Genomic DNA, 16662 nt, shown 5'->3' on the forward strand with positions numbered 1-16662 from the left:
TAGCTGGGCATGGTAGCATGTGCCTGTAGTCCCAACTACTCAGGAGGCTAAGGCAGGAGAATTGCTGGAACCCGAGAGGCAGAGGTTGCAGTGAGCCAAGATTTTGACACGACACTCCTGTCTGGGGAACAGAGTGAGACTCCGCCTCAAAACAACAACAACAAACCAGCTGTGGAATGGCTGCCCAAGCAGGCCAAGACGGAACTGAGAGCCTGGCCTCCCAACCCCAATCCCGACACCCAAAGCCCGCTGGGTGGAAAGGCTCACGCTGATGATGGCCTGCTGCGCCTCATTGTTATGCACAAGCTTCGCTCTCTCCAGGGCCTTCTCAAAATTGTTCACGGCCGACTCAAAGTCTCTCAGCTTCACTGGAATACAAGGGAAGAAGGCACAGCACAGGTAGAGTGTGACAACGTGTGGTGCATGATGGAAGCTCTGGCTGCCCGCCCACTGCCAGGGCCCATCAGAAGCTTGTGCGAGCTGTAGTTAGCTGCTCAGCACCATCCCTTCCACCGTGTTCCTGGCTGTGTCACTGAGGACCAGGACCAAGGAACCTGGGCCTTGCATTTCAAGTCATTCAAAGGGGTTTGTGAGAGAAGGGCACTGTGGGCAGGCTAGTGTATGCATTATGTGTCTCTAAGAGTGGAGGAGAAAACCATATCTTGCCCCATCTTCAGGTTGTTCCAGAAGAAGAAATTCTTTTTTTTTTTTTTTGAGATGGAGTTTCGATCTTATTGCCTAGGCTGGAATGCAATGGTGCGATCTTGGCTCACTGCAACCTCCGCCTCCTGAGTTCTAGCGATTCCCCTTCCTCAGCCTCCCAAGTAGCTGGGATTACAGGCATGTGCCACCACACCTGGCAAATTTTATTTTTTTAGTAGAGACGGGTTTCATTCTCCTAACCTCAGGTGATCTGCCCACCTCAGCCTCCCAAAGTGCTGGGATCACAGACGTGAGCCACCACTTGGCTGGAAATTCATAACTTTTAAATGGTCATTCATTTTTTTCAAAAGTGATTTGCAGAGCAAACAAAGCATGGAGGCTGGATGTGATCCATGGTCTAGCTGCTGAAACCTCGGCCGTCTTAGAGTCCAGGCCCCACTCAGGTACAATCTGAACCAAGAGAAAACGCAGCTCATCTGGGCTCTCGCAGCCAATTAGTGCTAGAGCTGGGAATAAAATGATTAACAGATTGATTGAGAAATTGATTTGTGTCCTTAGAGCTTCATTTTTTTTTTTTTCAGACAGAGTCTCACTCTGACACCTAGGCTGGAATGCTGTGGCACGATCTTGGCTCATTGCAACCTCCCCTTTCTGGGTTCAAGTGATTCTCCTGCCTCAGCATCCCGAGTAGCTGGGACTACAGGCAAGTGCCACCACACCCTGCTAATTTTTTGTATTTTAGTAGGACAGTGTTTCACCGTGTTAGCCAGGATGGTCTCCATCTCCTGACCTTGTGATCCACCCCTGCCTCAGCCTCCCAAAGAACTGGGATTACAGGCGTAAGCCATCGTGCCTGGCTTCATTTTTAAAAATTAAATACATAGACAAAGAAAAAAAATTAAATACATAGGTCAGGCCTAGCACTGTGGCTCACACCTGTAATCCCAGTACTTAGGGAGGCCAAGGTGGGCGGATTTCTTGAGGTCAGGAGTTTAAGACCAGCCTGACCAACATGGTGAAATCCTGTCTCTACTCAAAATATAATAGCCAGGCATGATGGTAGGCAACTAGAATCCCAGCTACTCGGGAAGCTGAGGCAGGAGAATCACTTGAATCTGTGAGGTGGAGGTTGCAGTGAGCCAAGATCGCACCATTGCACTGCAGCCTGTGCAACAGAGCAAGACTCTGTCTCAAAATAATTAATTAATTAAAAATAAATACCTACCTACATACATACATAGGCCAGATGCAGTGGCTCACACCTGTAATCCCAGCACTTTGGGAGGCTGAGACAGGCAGATCACTTGAACCCAGGAGTTCAAGACCAGCCTTGGCAACATAGTAAGCCCCCATCTCTACCAAAAATAGAAAATTAGCCGGTTGTGGTACCTCATGCATATAGTCCCAGCTACTTGGGAGGCTAAGATGGGAGGATCCCTTGAGCCCAGAAGGTCAAGGTTGCAGTGAGCTGAGATCACACTGCTGCACTCCAGCCTGGGTGACAGAGCGAGACCCTGTCTCAAAAAACATACACACACACACACACACACACACACACACACACGCACAAATTTAATTAAATTAAGAGACAGAGTCTCACCATGTTGCTCAACCTGGTCTCAAGCTCCTGGCCTCAAGCAATCCTCTATCCTGGCCTCCCACAGTGCTGGGATTACAGGCGTGAACCACCATACCTGGCTAAGAGCCTCACTTCAGGAAGAAAGAAGAAAGTGCTTAACAGCCAATTAAGAAAGCCAAGAAAGTGCTTAACAACCACTGCCATCTTTTTTTTTTTGAGATGGCATCTCACTCTGTCACCAGGCTGCAGTGCAGTGGCATGATCTTGGCTCACTGCAAACTCCACCTCCTGGGTTCAAGTGATTCTCCTGCTTCAGACTCCTGAGTAGCTGGGATTACAGTCGCCCGCCACTACACCTGGCTAAATTTTGTATTTTTAGTAGAGATGCGGTTTCGCCATGTTGGCCAGGATGGTCTCGATCTCCTGACCTCATGATCTGCCCTCCTTGCCTCCCAAAGTGCTGGGATTACAGGTGTGAGCCACCACACATGGCCACCACTGCTTTCTTTTACAATTGAGTATATGTAAGATCTACCTTCCTCCCAAACACTGCTTTGGGACTCATAGGGAAAGGAAGCCCTTGTATTCATAAATCAGATTGTAAAAGGCCATCGCAGCTGGGCTCAGTGGCTCACGCCTGTAATCCCAGCACTTTGGGAGGCTGAGGTGGGTGGATCACGAGGTCAGGAGTTCAACACCAGCCTAGACAACATGGTGAAACCCCACCTCTACTAAAAATACAAAAATTAGCCTATAATCCCAGCTACTTGGGAGACTGAGGCAGAAAATTGCTTGAACCTGGGAGGTAGAGGTTGTAGTAAGCTGAGATCGCACTGCTGCACTCCAGCCTGGGTGACAGAGTAAGACTCCATCTATTTTTTTTAAAATGCCAAAAATTGAGGGGTGGGGTCAGGGGAGGGATAGCAGGGGATGGGGGGATTGGGAAAGGATAGCATTAGGAGAAATACCTAATGTAGATGACGGGGTGATGGATGCAGCAAACCACCATGGCATGTGTATACCTATATAACAAACCTGCAGGTTCTGCACATGTACCCCAGAACTTAAAGTATAATAAATAATTTTTTTTAATGTCAAAAATTAGCCAGGTGTGGTAGTGGGCACCTGTAATCCCAGCTACTCAGCAGGCTGAGACCAGAGAATTGCTTGAACCAGAGAGGTGGAGGTTGCAGTGAGCCAAGATTGCATCATTGCACTCCAGCCTGGGCAACAAGAGCAAAGCTCCATCTCCAAAAAAAAAAAGTACCAAGGCAGGAGAAACACTGCTCAATACACGGGCAGTGTTTTGAGGATGACATGATGCTGTCCACGTCTCCAGCTGAGCTCCTCAAGGGCAGAGGCAGGCTCAAGCTGCCCCAACCCCTAACCAAGCTTTGCTTAAAGTAGGCACTTACCACGTGCTGGTCAAAATGGAGTGGTTTATCCCCACTCTCAGAATGATCTGGGAAGAAAAACACTGGGGTGGCAAACTCAGTCCACAGGACTTCCAGCCTTAGGGTAGGCTGGGCCTGAAAGCTGGGAAAGGTAGGGTGGTCATCTCTGAGCCCGTACCTTGTGCCTGGGCCACCAGAACACTGGCATTCAGTTGCCACTCAATGTCCCCTTCCTCCTCGGCACACTGCTGGGACTTCTCGCCATAATTCTGGGCCTGCCGGGCCTGGTCCAGCTCCAGGTAGCAACGGCCGATCTCATGGAACAGCCAGGTCTTCTCCAGGGTGGTTTTTGCCAGAGGGATCTTTTCTTCCCAGCTGGGGACATAAATAACCAGGGTTAACTTCTTGCCCCAAAACCATACGCTAGGCCACAGGATCCCAAGGCTTCCTGCTGGGTGATGGAATAAAACTTATTCTCCAACTACCAGTTCTTTGAGATACAAGGGTGGAATTAATCAGCATAAAGATATTTTAAGACTACCAAGCCAGGTGCAGTGGCTCTCACCTGTAATCCCAGCACTTTGGGAGGCCGAAATGGGCAGATCACTTGAGGTCAGGAGTTCAAGACCAGCCTGACCAGCTTGGTGAAACCCCATCTCTACTAAAAACACAAAAATTAGCTGGGCCTGGTGGTGCACACCTGTAGTCCTAGCTACTCTGGAGGCTGAGACAGGAGAATCGCTTGAACCCAGGAGGAGGAGACTGCAGTAAGCTGAGACATGCCACTGCACTCCAGCCTGGATGACAGAGCAAGACTCCATCTCAAAAAAAAAACAAAAAATAAAGGAAAGAAGACTACTGAGACTGTTTTGGTAACATCCACAGAATGTGGAATTTAATATAACAGTTGAGGCTGGCATGGTGGTTCATGTCTCTACTCCTGGCACTTTGGGAGGCCGAGGTGGGCAGATCACCTAAGCTGAGGAGTTTGGGACCAGCCTGGCCAACATAGTGAAACCCTGTCTCTACTAAAAATACAAAAATTAGCCAGGCATGGCGGCAGGTGCCTATAGTCCCAGCTACTCAGCAGGCTGAGGCAGAAAAATCTCTTTAACCCAAGAGGTAGAGGCTGCAGTGAGCCAAGATTGCACCACTGCACTCCAGCCTGGGCAACAAAGTGACAGTGTGTCTAAAAAAAAAAAAGTCCAGGCATGGTGACTCATGCCTATAACCCCAGCACTTTGGGAGGCTGAGGCGGGCGGATCATGAGGTCAGGGGTTCAAGACCAGCCTGACCAACATGGTTAAACACCATCTCTAAAAAAGAAAATAAATAAGATGCAAATAATAAATTAAAAAGATGAAAACAATGTGTAAAAACAGCATTTGAAGTAACACAAAAATAGGGCCACATCTATGGAATGTGGAATTTAATACAACAGTTGAGGCTCGTGTCTCTAATCTCAGCACTTTGTGAGGCCAATGTAGGCAGATCACCTGAGATCAAGAGTCCGAGACCAGCCTGGCGAACATGGCGAAACCCAACTCAACTGAGAATACAAAAATTAGGCTAGGCGTGGTGGCTGACACCTGCAATCCCAGCACTTTGGGAGGCCAAGACAGGCGGATCACAAGGTCAAGAGAGCGAGGCCAATCTGGCCAACATGGTGAAACCCCCTCTCCACTAAAAATACAAAAATTAGCCAGGCATTTGGCACGCACCTGTAGTCCCAGCTACTCAGGAGGCTGAGGCGGAAGAAATGCTTAAACCGGGAGGCAGAGGTTGTAGTGAGCCGAGACAGCGCCACTGTGCTCCAGCCTGGCAACAGAGCAAGACTCCGTCTCAACAAAAAAAAAAAACAAAAAAATTAGGCCGGGTGCAGTGACTCATGCCTGTAGTCCCAGCACTTTGGGAGGCCAAGGTGGGTTGATAATGAGGTCAGGAGATCAACACCATCCTGGCCAACATGGTGAAACCCCGCCTCTACTAAAATACAAAAAATTAGCCGGCCGTGTCGATGGGCACCTGTAGTCCCAGCTATTTGGGAGGCTGAGGCAGGGGAATTGCTTGAACCCGGGAGGCGGAGATTGCAGTGAGCCAAGATGATGCCACTGCACTCCAGCCTGGTAACAGAGTGAGACTCCGTCTCAAAAAGAAAAATACAATACAAAAATTAGCCAGGCATGGTGGCGAACGCCCATAATTCCACCTACTCGGGAGGCTGAGACATGAGAATCACCTGAACCTGGGAAGTAAAGGTTGCAGTGAACCATTATCATGCCACTGCATTCCAGCCTGAGAAACAGAGCAAGACTCTATCTCAACACACATACACGTACGCACACACGAATAATGTTTAAGAATATTATTGTCAAGTATGGTGGCTCATGCCTGTAATGCCAGCACTTTGGGAAGCTAGGGCAGGTGGACTGCTTGAGCCCAGGAGTTCGAGCCTGGGCAAAATGGCAAAACCGCATCACTGCAAAAAGTACAAAAATTAGCCAGGCATGGTGGCGTGCACCTGTAGCCCAGCTACTTGGGAGGCTAACGCGGGAGGATCACTTAAGCCTGAGAGGTTGAAGTTGAAGTGAGCTATAATCGTGCCACTGCACTCCAGCCTGGGTGACAAAGTGAGACCCTGTCTCAAAAAAAAAAAAAAAAAAAAAAAAAGAGAGAAAAGAAATTACTAAGTATATATAAGAGAAAATCAAACAAAAAAGATTGGAATGAAAAAATCACAAGATCAATAAAAGATGGAGACCTAGTTTAGTTACTCAGGAGACTGGGGCAGGAGGATTCCTTGAGCCCGAGAGTTTAAGGCTGCAGTGAGCTATGGAGGCCAGGAGTTCAAGACCAGCTTGGGCAACATGGTGAAACCCCGTCTCTATTAAAAATACAAAACTGCCGGGCGCAGTGGCTTAAGCCTGTAATCCCAGCACTTTGGGAGGCCGAGGCGGATGGATCACGAGGTCAAGAGATCGAGACCATCCTGGTCAACATGGTGAAACCCCGTCTCTACTAAAAATACAAAACATTAGCTGGGCATGGTGGCACGTGCCTGTAATCCAGGCTACTTGGGAGGCTGAGGCAGGAGAATTGCCTGAACCCGGGAGGCGGAGGTTGCGGTGAGCCAAGATCATGCCACTGCACTCCAACCTCGGTGACACAGCAAGACTCTGTCTCAAAAAAAAACAACCAAAAACTCACATACACATACACACATACACCTCATACACACAAATTGCCTTTTTTAGAGCACTGATAATATTTAGATTATTTTTTTGGCCAGGTGAGGCGCCTTATGCCTGTAATTCCAGCACTTTGGAAGGCCACGGCGGGTGGATTACCTGAGATCAGGAGTTCAAGACCAGCCTGGCCAACACAGAGAAACCCTGTCTCTACAAAAAATACAAAGTTAGCCAGGCACGATGGTGCATGCCTATAATCCCAACTAGTTGGGAGGCTGAGGCAGGAGAATCACTTGAACCCAGGAGGCAGAGGTTGCCGTGAGCAGATATCTCACCATTATACTCCAGCCTAGGCAACAAGAGCAAAATTCCATCTCACAAAAAAAATAATAATAATAATTAGCCAGTTAGCCAGCTGTGGTGGCATGTGCCTGTAGTCAGCAGCTATGGGAGGGAGGATCGCTGGAGCCTAGGAATTTGAAGCTGCAGTGAGCTATGATCGTGCCACTCCACTCCAGCCCCAGCCGGGGACAGAGTCTTACAGAGAGAGAGAGAGAGAGAGAGAGAGAGAGAGAGAGAGAGAGAGTGAGAGTGTGTGTGTGTGTGTGTGTGTGTGTGTGTGTGTGTGTGTGTGTGATGGATCTCACTCTGTTGCCAGGCTGGAGTGCAGTGGTGCAATCTCAGCTCACTGCAACCTCCGCCTCCCGGGTTCAAGTTATTCTCCTGCTTCAGTCTCCGAGTAGCTGGGACTACAGGAGCCTGCCACCACGCCTGGCTAGTTTTCGATATTTTAGTAGAGACGGGGTGTCACCATGTTGGCCAGGATGGTCTCCATCTCCTAACTTCTGATCCACCCGCCTTGGCTTCCAAAAGTGCTGGGATTACAAGTGTGAGCCACCGCGCTGGGCCCACTCTGACATTTAAAAAAAAAAAAAAACTCTAGCAGTTAAGCTATCTGAAGAGCTTAGACACTGTTCCCAGCGCCCCTACACAACCACGTGGAGTCACAGAATCATTTCAGAAGATGTCTCAGAGGTTAATTGATACCCCAATTCTTGAACTTCCCCAAAGGTAAAAATTACCTGGAGTGTTGGAGTGTTGTTAAAAAGGATTCCTAAGCTCCAATCCAAACCCGTAGAATCAGAATTTCCAGGAGAGATGCCCAGTAATTCATATTACCAACAAGTACTCCATATGACTATTTTACTTATCATTTATTTTTGAGACAGGATCTTGCTCTATTTCTTACAGGTAGTTAGGCATGAGCAGGGCAGCTGAGGGCTCTCCCTGACTCACCAGGAATGTCAGGTGATGGTTTGGCAATTATCACATTGACTCTCTAAAAGTAATAAATTGGCCAGGCACAGTGGCTCATGCTCTAATCCCAGCACTTTGGGAGGCCGCGGCAAGCAGATCGCCTGAGGTCAGGAGTTCAAGGCCAGCCTGGCCAACATGGTGAAACCCTGTCTCTACTAAAAATACAAAAATTAGCTGAGTGTGGTGGCACATGACTGTAGTCCCAGCTACTCGGGAGGCTGAGGCAAGAGAATCGCTTGAACCTGGGAGGTGGAGGTTGCAGTGAGCCGAGATCACACCATGGCACTCCAGCCTGGGCAACAGAGTGAGACTCCATCTCAAAAAAATAAAGTAAAATAAAAGTGATAAATTGGCAGCCCAGGCCAGAGAGAAGCCATTTCCTGATGGTCCACACCTGTCGCACTAAAGTGTTAGTTGAATGTAGATGGCAGGGAGAAGCAACTTCCCAGGCATGCACATTAAGAGACAAAATGGCCCGGCGCGGTGGCTCAAGCCTGTAATCCCAGCACTTTGGGAGGCAGAGGCGGGTGGATCACGAGGTCAAAAGATCGAGACCATCCTGGTCAACATGGTGAAACCCCGTCTCTACTAAAAATACAAAAAATTAGCTGGGCATGGTGGTGCGTGCCTATAATCCCAACTACTCAGGAGGCTGAGGCAGGAGAATTGCCTGAACCCAGGAGGCGGAGGTTGCGGTGAGCCGAGATCGCGCCATTGCACTCCAGCCTGGGTAACATGAGTGAAACTCCGTCTCAAAAAAAAAAAAAAAAAAAAAAAAAAAAAAAAAAAAAAAAGAGACAAAATGGTAGAGCATGGACTTCTGGAGGCACTCCACTGGTAAGGGGGAGAAAGCCTCAGAGAGGCATGTGTACAACTTCCTAAACACACTGTGCATGCTTACCTCCCAAGGGTAAGGAGGGCACTGCATACATAGGCAGCCCACCCCATGGGAAGAATTATGGGAAAGGGGCCAGTCTGTAAAGTCCTAGGATCAAGGTTAAACACCGCACTTGTCCTGCTTGGCACCCACTTGGGTCTCTTCCAAGTGTACTTTCTTTTCTTCCCTAAAGCTTTTTTTTTTTTTTGACAGTTATGAAATGTATGTTTATTCGGAAACTTCTAACTAGTTGTATAACTAACCCATGACAAAGTACCAGATTAATTTTACTTTATTTCTTCAGGCCTGGGGTTTATCAAAGACTTCAAATTTGGGATCTTCAAATATGAAGGTGTCTCCTTTACCAAACATTTGCTTGAGCTTAAAAAGCTCCTTCTCCAGATCTTGCTGATATTCTGGACCAGCATCAACAGATCCTCCAGATTTCTGTTGCTTAGATTTGTATTCTCTAATCTTGTCCACAAAGAGTTTCTGTATAGGATCAAGTTCCTGATTTAATGCCACTGCTGTAACACCAATGTTCTTCCGCAAATGGACCGAGACTGCTGACTGAAGGACAGAGGACCTGAAGAGCCTCTGAAGACTCATGCTAATTCTGTTACCTGCACTCTGTCCCAAGTCACCAAAGCCGCCACCACCGTTCTCAAGCTTTTTTTTTTTTTATTTTTTGAGACAGAGTCTCGCTCTGTCACCAGGCTGGAGTGTAATGGCGCCATCTCAGCTCACTGCAACCTCCGACTCCCTGGTTCAAGCGATTCTCCTGCTTCAGCCTCCCTAGTAGCTGGGACTAGAGGCATGCATCACCACGCCCAGCTAATTTTTGTATTTTCAGTAGAGATGAGGTTTCACCATGTTGGCCAGGATGGTCGCGATCTCCTGACCTCATGATCCCCCTGCCTCAACCTCCCAAAGTGCTAGAATTACAGGTGTGAGCCACCGCACCCAGCCTACCCTAAATCTTTTTTTTTTTTTTTTTTTTGGAGACTCTGTATCGCTCTGTCGCCAGGTGCCAGGCTGGAGTGCAGCGGTGTGGTGCAATCTCGGCTCACTGCAACTTCCACCTCCCGAGTTCAAGCAATTCTCCTGCCTCAGCCTTCCGAGTAGCTGGGACTACAGATGCACACCACCACACCCAGCTAACTTTTTTGTACTTTTTAGTAGAGACAGGGTTTCACCATGTTGACCAGGATGGTCTCGATCTCTTGACCTTATGATCCGCCCACCTCAGCCTCCCAAAGTGCTGGGATTACAGGTGTGAGCCACTGCGCTTGGCCCCTAAATCTTTTTAATAAACTTCCACTCCTACTCTGAAACTTGTCTCAGTCACTTTTTCTGCCTTTTGCCCCCTCAGTCAAATTCTTTCTTCTGAGAAGGCAAGAATTGAGGTTGCTGCAGACCTGTCCAGATTCACCACCAATAACTTGGATACCTTCCACAGGTAACATATTGCCCAGGCTGAAGTGCAGTAGGTGATCATGTCTCACTGCAGCCTCAGCCTCCCAGACTCAAGTAATCCTCCCACCTCAGCCTCCCAAGTAGCTGGGACCACAGGTACAGGACACTATGCCCAACTAATTTTTCTTTCTTTTTTTTTTTTTTTTTTTTGTACAGACGGAGTCTTTCTGTGTTGCCTAGGCTGGATGCTTATCAGTGGAAAAAAATTTTCATGTTAGGGTGAGAAGTTCTTTTTTTTTTTTTTTTTGAGATGGAGTTTCACTCTTGTTACCCAGGCTGGAGTGCAATGGCGCGATCTCGGCTCACCGCAACCTCCGCCTCCTGGGTTCAGGCAATTCTCCTGCCTCAACCTCCTCAGTAGCTGGGATTACAGGCACGCACCAGCATGCCCAGCTAATGTTTTGTATTTTTAGTAGAGACGGGGTTTCACCATGTTGACCAGGGTGGTCTTGATCTCTTGACCTCGTGATCCACCCGCCTCGGCCTCCCAAAGTGCTGGGATTACAGGCTTGAGCCACCGCGCCCGGCCAGGGTGAGAAGTTCTAATGGCAGAGGTGGGGAAGAGGCAATTCTTGATCACTCACGTGTCAATGGCTTGCTGGAATTTCCCAACTCTGGCAAAAACTCTGCCAATGTTGTCAAGGGCTCTCGATTTTGCATCAGGAAGGTCACTGTCGGGAAGAAGCAAAACAAGCCATTCACTAGAAATCAGCTGTTCTAGGCACTGTGGACATAGGAAGGAAGGCAAAGACAGGGGCCCTGGCCTCAGAACCTCAGGGTTTCAGTTGGAGGGACAAGGCCCAGATTGGCAAGAATATGGCACATAGGTTCTCCTGTGCCTTAGGGCCAAGAGTGAACATTATCAGGACTTTTCTGGAGGGTAATCAGTCAACAGCTTGCAAAGATGTCCCTTTGAGCCACCAATTGCCCTTTTAGGAATCTACCTCAAGAAGACAATGTGACAAGAACAGTCATTAAAGCATAGTGTATAAAACGAAGCATCAACAATAATCTAATTTTTTTTTTTTTTTTAGATAGAGTCTCGCTCTGTTGCCCAGGCTGGAGTGCAGTGGCATGATCTCAGCTCACTGCAACCTCCACCTCCTGGGTTCAAGCAGCTCTCCTGCCTTATCCCCCTAAGTAGCTGGGATTACAGGCACATGCTGCCACGCCCAGCTAATTTTTGTATTTTTAGTAGAGACAAGGTTTCACCATGTTGGAAAGGCTGGTCTCGAACTCCTGACCTCAGATGATCTACCCACCTCAGCCTCCCAAAGTGCTGGGATTACAGACATGAGCCACCATGCCCAGCCAAAAAATAATCTAAATGTTATCAGTGCTCTAAGAAAGGCAGAGAGAGAGAGAGAGAGAGAGAGAGAGAGAGAGAGAGAGTGTGTGTGTGTGTGTGTGTGTGTTTGGGTTTGTCTTCTTTTTTTGAGACAGAGTCTCACTGTGTTGCCCAGGTTGGAGTGTAGTGGCATGATCCTGGGTCACTGCAAACTCCACCTCCGGGGTTCAAGTGACTCCCATGCCTTAGCTACTGAGTAGCAGGGACTACAGGCACGTGCTACCATGCCCAGCTAATTTTTGTATTTTTAATAGAGACAGGGTTTCGCCATGTTGCCTAGGCTGGTCTCAAACTCCTGGCCTCCATAGCTCACTGCAGCCTTAAACTCTTGGGCTCAACAGATCCTCCTGCCTCAGCCTCCTGAGTAACTAGGTCTACAAGCTCAAGAAACTACACCTGGCTAATTTGCCCAGGCTGGTCTCAAATACCTGGTCTCAGGCAATCCTGCCTAAGCCTCCCAAAGTGCTGTGACTATAGGTGTGAGCCACTGTGCCTGGCCTGTGTTTATTTTTGAGAGCAAGACGCATTTTTTTTTTTTAAAAAAAAGGAAGAACATAGCAAGGAACTGCTTTTGTTTTAAAAATCCGACATATGTACATGAGTATGCAGGTAAATACACTGAAAAAAGGCCAGAGATGATTCCAACAAGATCATCTTGGGAAGTGGTGGGAAGTGGATTGTGGGGACAACGTTCAGGTTTTGCTCTCAGTACCCACCCAGTTCCGGATCAAGCCTTCGAGCCTGACATTATAGTACTTGTATAAAAACAAACAAAGGCACAGTGGCTCATGCCTGTAGTCCCAGCTACGCAGGAGGCTGAGGCAGGAAGACTGCTTGAGCCTAGGAGGCAAGCTTTTCAACCTTTACTGAAATGTGGAAGAATGGGTGGGAGGCATTCCTGGGGCTGGAGGATATGCATAGAGCTCTGCACTGGCTGGGGCCCAGAATGCCTGGGGGCCTCAAGAAAGCCAAGTCAAGAGAGGCCAGAAGTCAGGGGAAGAAGGGCAACCTGTGTTGAGCAGGGCATTGAAACTTCATCCCAACCACAGGAGTTGCTTTTCAGAGAAAGGCCAGCTGAGCTGCAGGAAGCCCAGGTTAGAGGAAACAGGCAAGAAGTGAGGTGAGCCTGGACTGAGTTGTGGGAGGGAAACAGAGAAAGCAGATGGGACAGGACGTGGCCGGCCCTGGGCGTGAACAGTGAGGGGGCCAGACACGGGGGTTCATGCCTGTCATCCAGGCCAACCTGGGCAACATGGCAAAAACAGTGAGTGGAGGGAGGTGTCTGGGAAGCCTCCTGGGCTTCTGGCTTGGGGACTGAGTAGCCAACAGTGCCATCCTTGAGGATGGGGAACCCTTGAGTAGTAAGTTTGGGAGGAAGATACGGGATTCTGATTTGGGTATGTTAAGTTTAGGATTCCTGTGGGACATCCAGATGGAAATGTCTTAGAATCTGCTGGACACTGAGGTCTGAGGCTCAGGAGAGAGGTCTGGTGAGAAGTAAAGATTCCTAAGTCAGTTGTGCAAGGGAGATGGTTAGATCCAAGGTACCATATATATACATCATATCTAATCCCCACAATCCCTGTGGGTTAGCATTATTATATCTTTATTAGAGATGAGGAAACTGAGGAGAGGAGCAACTTAATCAAATCCACATAGATGCTAAGTGGCAGGGCCAGGGATCAAAGACAGGTCTGGCCCTAAAGCTGTTTTTTTCTAATATGGGATGGCCAATATGGGATATTCCTGCCAGTGGAGGCAGGTGAGAAATGAGCTGAAAATGGAAAGCATATGGGGCTTGGATAACTGAAGAGGAAGCGGCAGGAGACAGGAATGTTCAGGAACGTTTGACCCCAAGGGAAGATTGCTGTAAGAGGGCAAGGGTGGGTTCAGAGAGGGCCTGAGGGCCAAGAAAAGGGGCTCAACCTTTAACCTGCAGGCAGTGAGGGACCCTGGCCTACTTGTGAGCAGGGGAGGGAGAGTTCACAGCCTGTGTCTCTGGAGATTTGTGGGAGGAGCTGGAGAGAAACAGCAGAAGCAGGGGAAGCAGCAGGAGTCAGGTTGGCTGACAGCTGGGCACTGAGGGCAAATGAAATGATGGGAGACCAAGGTTCAAGACTGGTGAGATGATTAGAAACCAGCCAGGAGGAAGTCAAGAATGACTCCCAAGGGTAGAACCAGGATGCTGAGAAAGTGATGGAACCTCCGGGTGGAAGCCAGCAAGTCTTGAGAAGAGCTCATTTCTAAAGAGCTGGTGTTACTACTATTGTGGATATCAGGTACTGTCCTAAGCTCTGCACATGTACTTCTGCATTTTCCTCCCTTCCGCCCTACAGGGTGCCCAGCTAACAGAGGAGGAGACCCTGAGGCTGAGGGAGCTAAAATGACTTGTCCCAGGTCCCACAGCTGGGCGGCGCAAGTTCCACAGCCTGGGTCTGCACTGGTTCACAAGACCACGCTTGAACCGACCCAATGCCCACTTCCTTCAGCCTCCACTTGGCCACTCTCCCTGGCAATATGCTTGCTCTCCAGCTTAAGTACCCCTCAGTCTCAGGACCTTTCCATAGGCCCTGTGTGTCCCCAGTGTCATCAAGTCTTCCTGGAATATATTTCTCATCACACTGGATTCTGCACTTTTCTTTCATGGAATTTATCACAATTGCAATGAATTAGCTATGTCTCTTTGTGCTTGACCTCCGCAGGGAAATGACCCTTGTGTCTGGTCATTACTGTGTTCCCACACTAGCAGCATCTGGCAAGTCTGGGGCTTCACGTGTGCTTATTAAGATGATGTAAGACCAAGAACTATTGAGGGAGTATACCAGACCAAAAAAAAAAAAAAAGGAAAAAAAAAAGGAAAAAAAAATGACGTAAGAATATAAACATAACCTAAGAGCCAGACCACTGGGTGGCTTTTTGGAATTTTGAGCCACTACCCTCCTTTTTGCATCAAGAAAGCTAACAGTCTAGGTGCCCCCACCCTCAGTCCTGGGCACATGGTCCCCACCTCCAGGAGACTCTAACCAGGCATGCAGGGCAGAAAATGGGAGTCAAGCCACCAGCAGCCCTGGCAAGGGCCTCGGATAGCCCCAGCAGCTCTCCTCTGTAGGCTCATGGCAGTGGCCTGCCCCAGGGCACTCACTATTCCTTGGCGATCTCCAGGTCCTTTCTGTGGCTCTGCAGGGCTGCTGCCATCTGCCCCAGCTCAATCTGGGCATTGCCTATGCAGCTGTACAAGTTTCCAACCAGTTCATCCTTGTTGGATACCTCTTCTTTGTTCCATTCCAGTACCTTCTTCAGCACTTTCTCAGCTTTCTGAAGACTCCCCTCGGCACTGCCGCTTGTGAGCACTGGGAAAGGAAAGGGGTGCTGTGGAGGCCAGGGCAGCCTCCTCTTCACTGACGGGGTAACTCCTCTCCCTGCAGACACCATCTGCAGGTCAGAGAGACCAGGGGCTCAGGCTACTATGTTGCTCCTTCCCCACCTGATAGGGCACTGGAGGCACCCGCCCCACCCTCTGAGAACAACACCCACACAAGTCAATGTCCTCCAGGCTCTTGAGGATGTAATGGACTGTCTGTGAGGGACTGCGTTTGTGGTCCCGCAGCCATTTCTGTTGCATCAACTTCCGGTCCCGCTCCCTGGCGTAGATCGGCTTCTGCTGCCTCCAGAAATTGCTGTGAGTATCCAGGTAGTTGATGCCAGTCATGATGAGGTCCTCCACAGTCAGGCCGCCCTTCATGGTGCCTTTGATCAGGTCTGTGGGGAAGGAGCGTGAGGAGGCATCAAGGAGAACAGGCCTCTAGGGGAGATACCTCCTGTTGCCTCCCGGTAGCTGCTGCAGGGCCCTCTGTGAAGAGCTCTGCCAGGAGTTGTTGAAACGGAGAGGAATGTGAGTGCGCATGGTGGCAGAGTGGGTTTATCCAGGCCAGGATGCAGCCAGAGCCCCACTCTCATGCAGTTCCATGGGATGGGCCCCTTATGGCAAGATCCGAGGAGCTAGCCAGAAGGGTCAGCTGATGGACGGCTCGCTGAGAAGCCTCGGGGCTTCCCCAGTTCAAGCTGTGTCCTCAGAGAACACTGAGTCTAAACGCATGATCCGGCCCAGGCTGCCAGTGCCCAGTGATTTCCCAGGTACCCAGTGGGCCCGTGCATGTGGGGAGCTGGAGGGGGTGGTGCCCAAGTCCTGTCCACTGCTTGGCCAGAGGTTACAGCCAGCAGCAAAGCTCCAAGGCCACTTGGGGTCATATCAAGCCACGCTTTTCTTCTGTGGCAGGTCCTCTGGAAAATAGGAGGCATTAAGGCCTGTTGCCAAAGAGATGTGCCAGCAGTGAAGCTGTTCCTGTGTCACCCCCTGCAGGGATCCCCACACATGACCTTGGGAAGCCAATTCTAGAGAAGAGGCATTTGATTCACAGGTGACCTTGCTCAGGCTTATCAGCTAATGACAATACTACAATCCCCATGTTTATATGAGACATTAACCTTGGCTCTGTCCTGCATCCTGTCACTGGCAGCAGTATGGTAAAAGAAGCATTAGACTGGCCAGGTGCAATGGCTCATGCCTGTAATCCCAGCACTTTAGAGGGCCGAGGTGAGTGGATCACTTGAGGTCTGGAGTTCAAAACCAGCCTGGCCAACATGGTAAAACCTCATCTCTACTTAAAATACAAAAAATTAGCCGGGCGCGGTGGCTCACGCCTGTAATCCCAGCACTTTGGGAGGCCGAGGCGGGTGGATCACGAGGTCAAGAGATCGAGACCATCCTGGTCAACATGGTGAAACCCCGTCTCTACTAAAAATACAAAAAATTAGCTGGG

At 49.2% G+C, this 16662-nt stretch overlaps 1 protein-coding gene and 1 pseudogene across 1 annotated transcript in view; both read right to left on the reverse strand.

Annotated features, from left to right (window-relative positions):
* The window catches only part of TTC25 (tetratricopeptide repeat domain 25), a 35588-nt gene that overhangs the window by 10515 nt on the left and 8411 nt on the right, over positions 1-16662 (reverse strand). Inside the window, exons 6-10 of the mRNA XM_032279657.1 lie at positions 15377-15601; positions 14985-15192; positions 11079-11165; positions 3815-4011; positions 268-368 (exon numbers count right to left, since the gene is read on the reverse strand). Coding sequence (XP_032135548.1) covers positions 268-368; positions 3815-4011; positions 11079-11165; positions 14985-15192; positions 15377-15601 — 818 coding nt within the window. The remainder of the gene's footprint in view (positions 1-267; positions 369-3814; positions 4012-11078; positions 11166-14984; positions 15193-15376; positions 15602-16662) is intronic.
* On the reverse strand, positions 9213-9627 carry LOC116552792 (annotated as a pseudogene).

The sequence above is a fragment of the Sapajus apella genome, unplaced genomic scaffold, assembly GCF_009761245.1.
Source record: "Sapajus apella isolate SASKATOON/1434 unplaced genomic scaffold, GSC_monkey_1.0 scaffold12, whole genome shotgun sequence".
Classification (NCBI taxonomy): domain Eukaryota; kingdom Metazoa; phylum Chordata; class Mammalia; order Primates; family Cebidae; genus Sapajus; species Sapajus apella.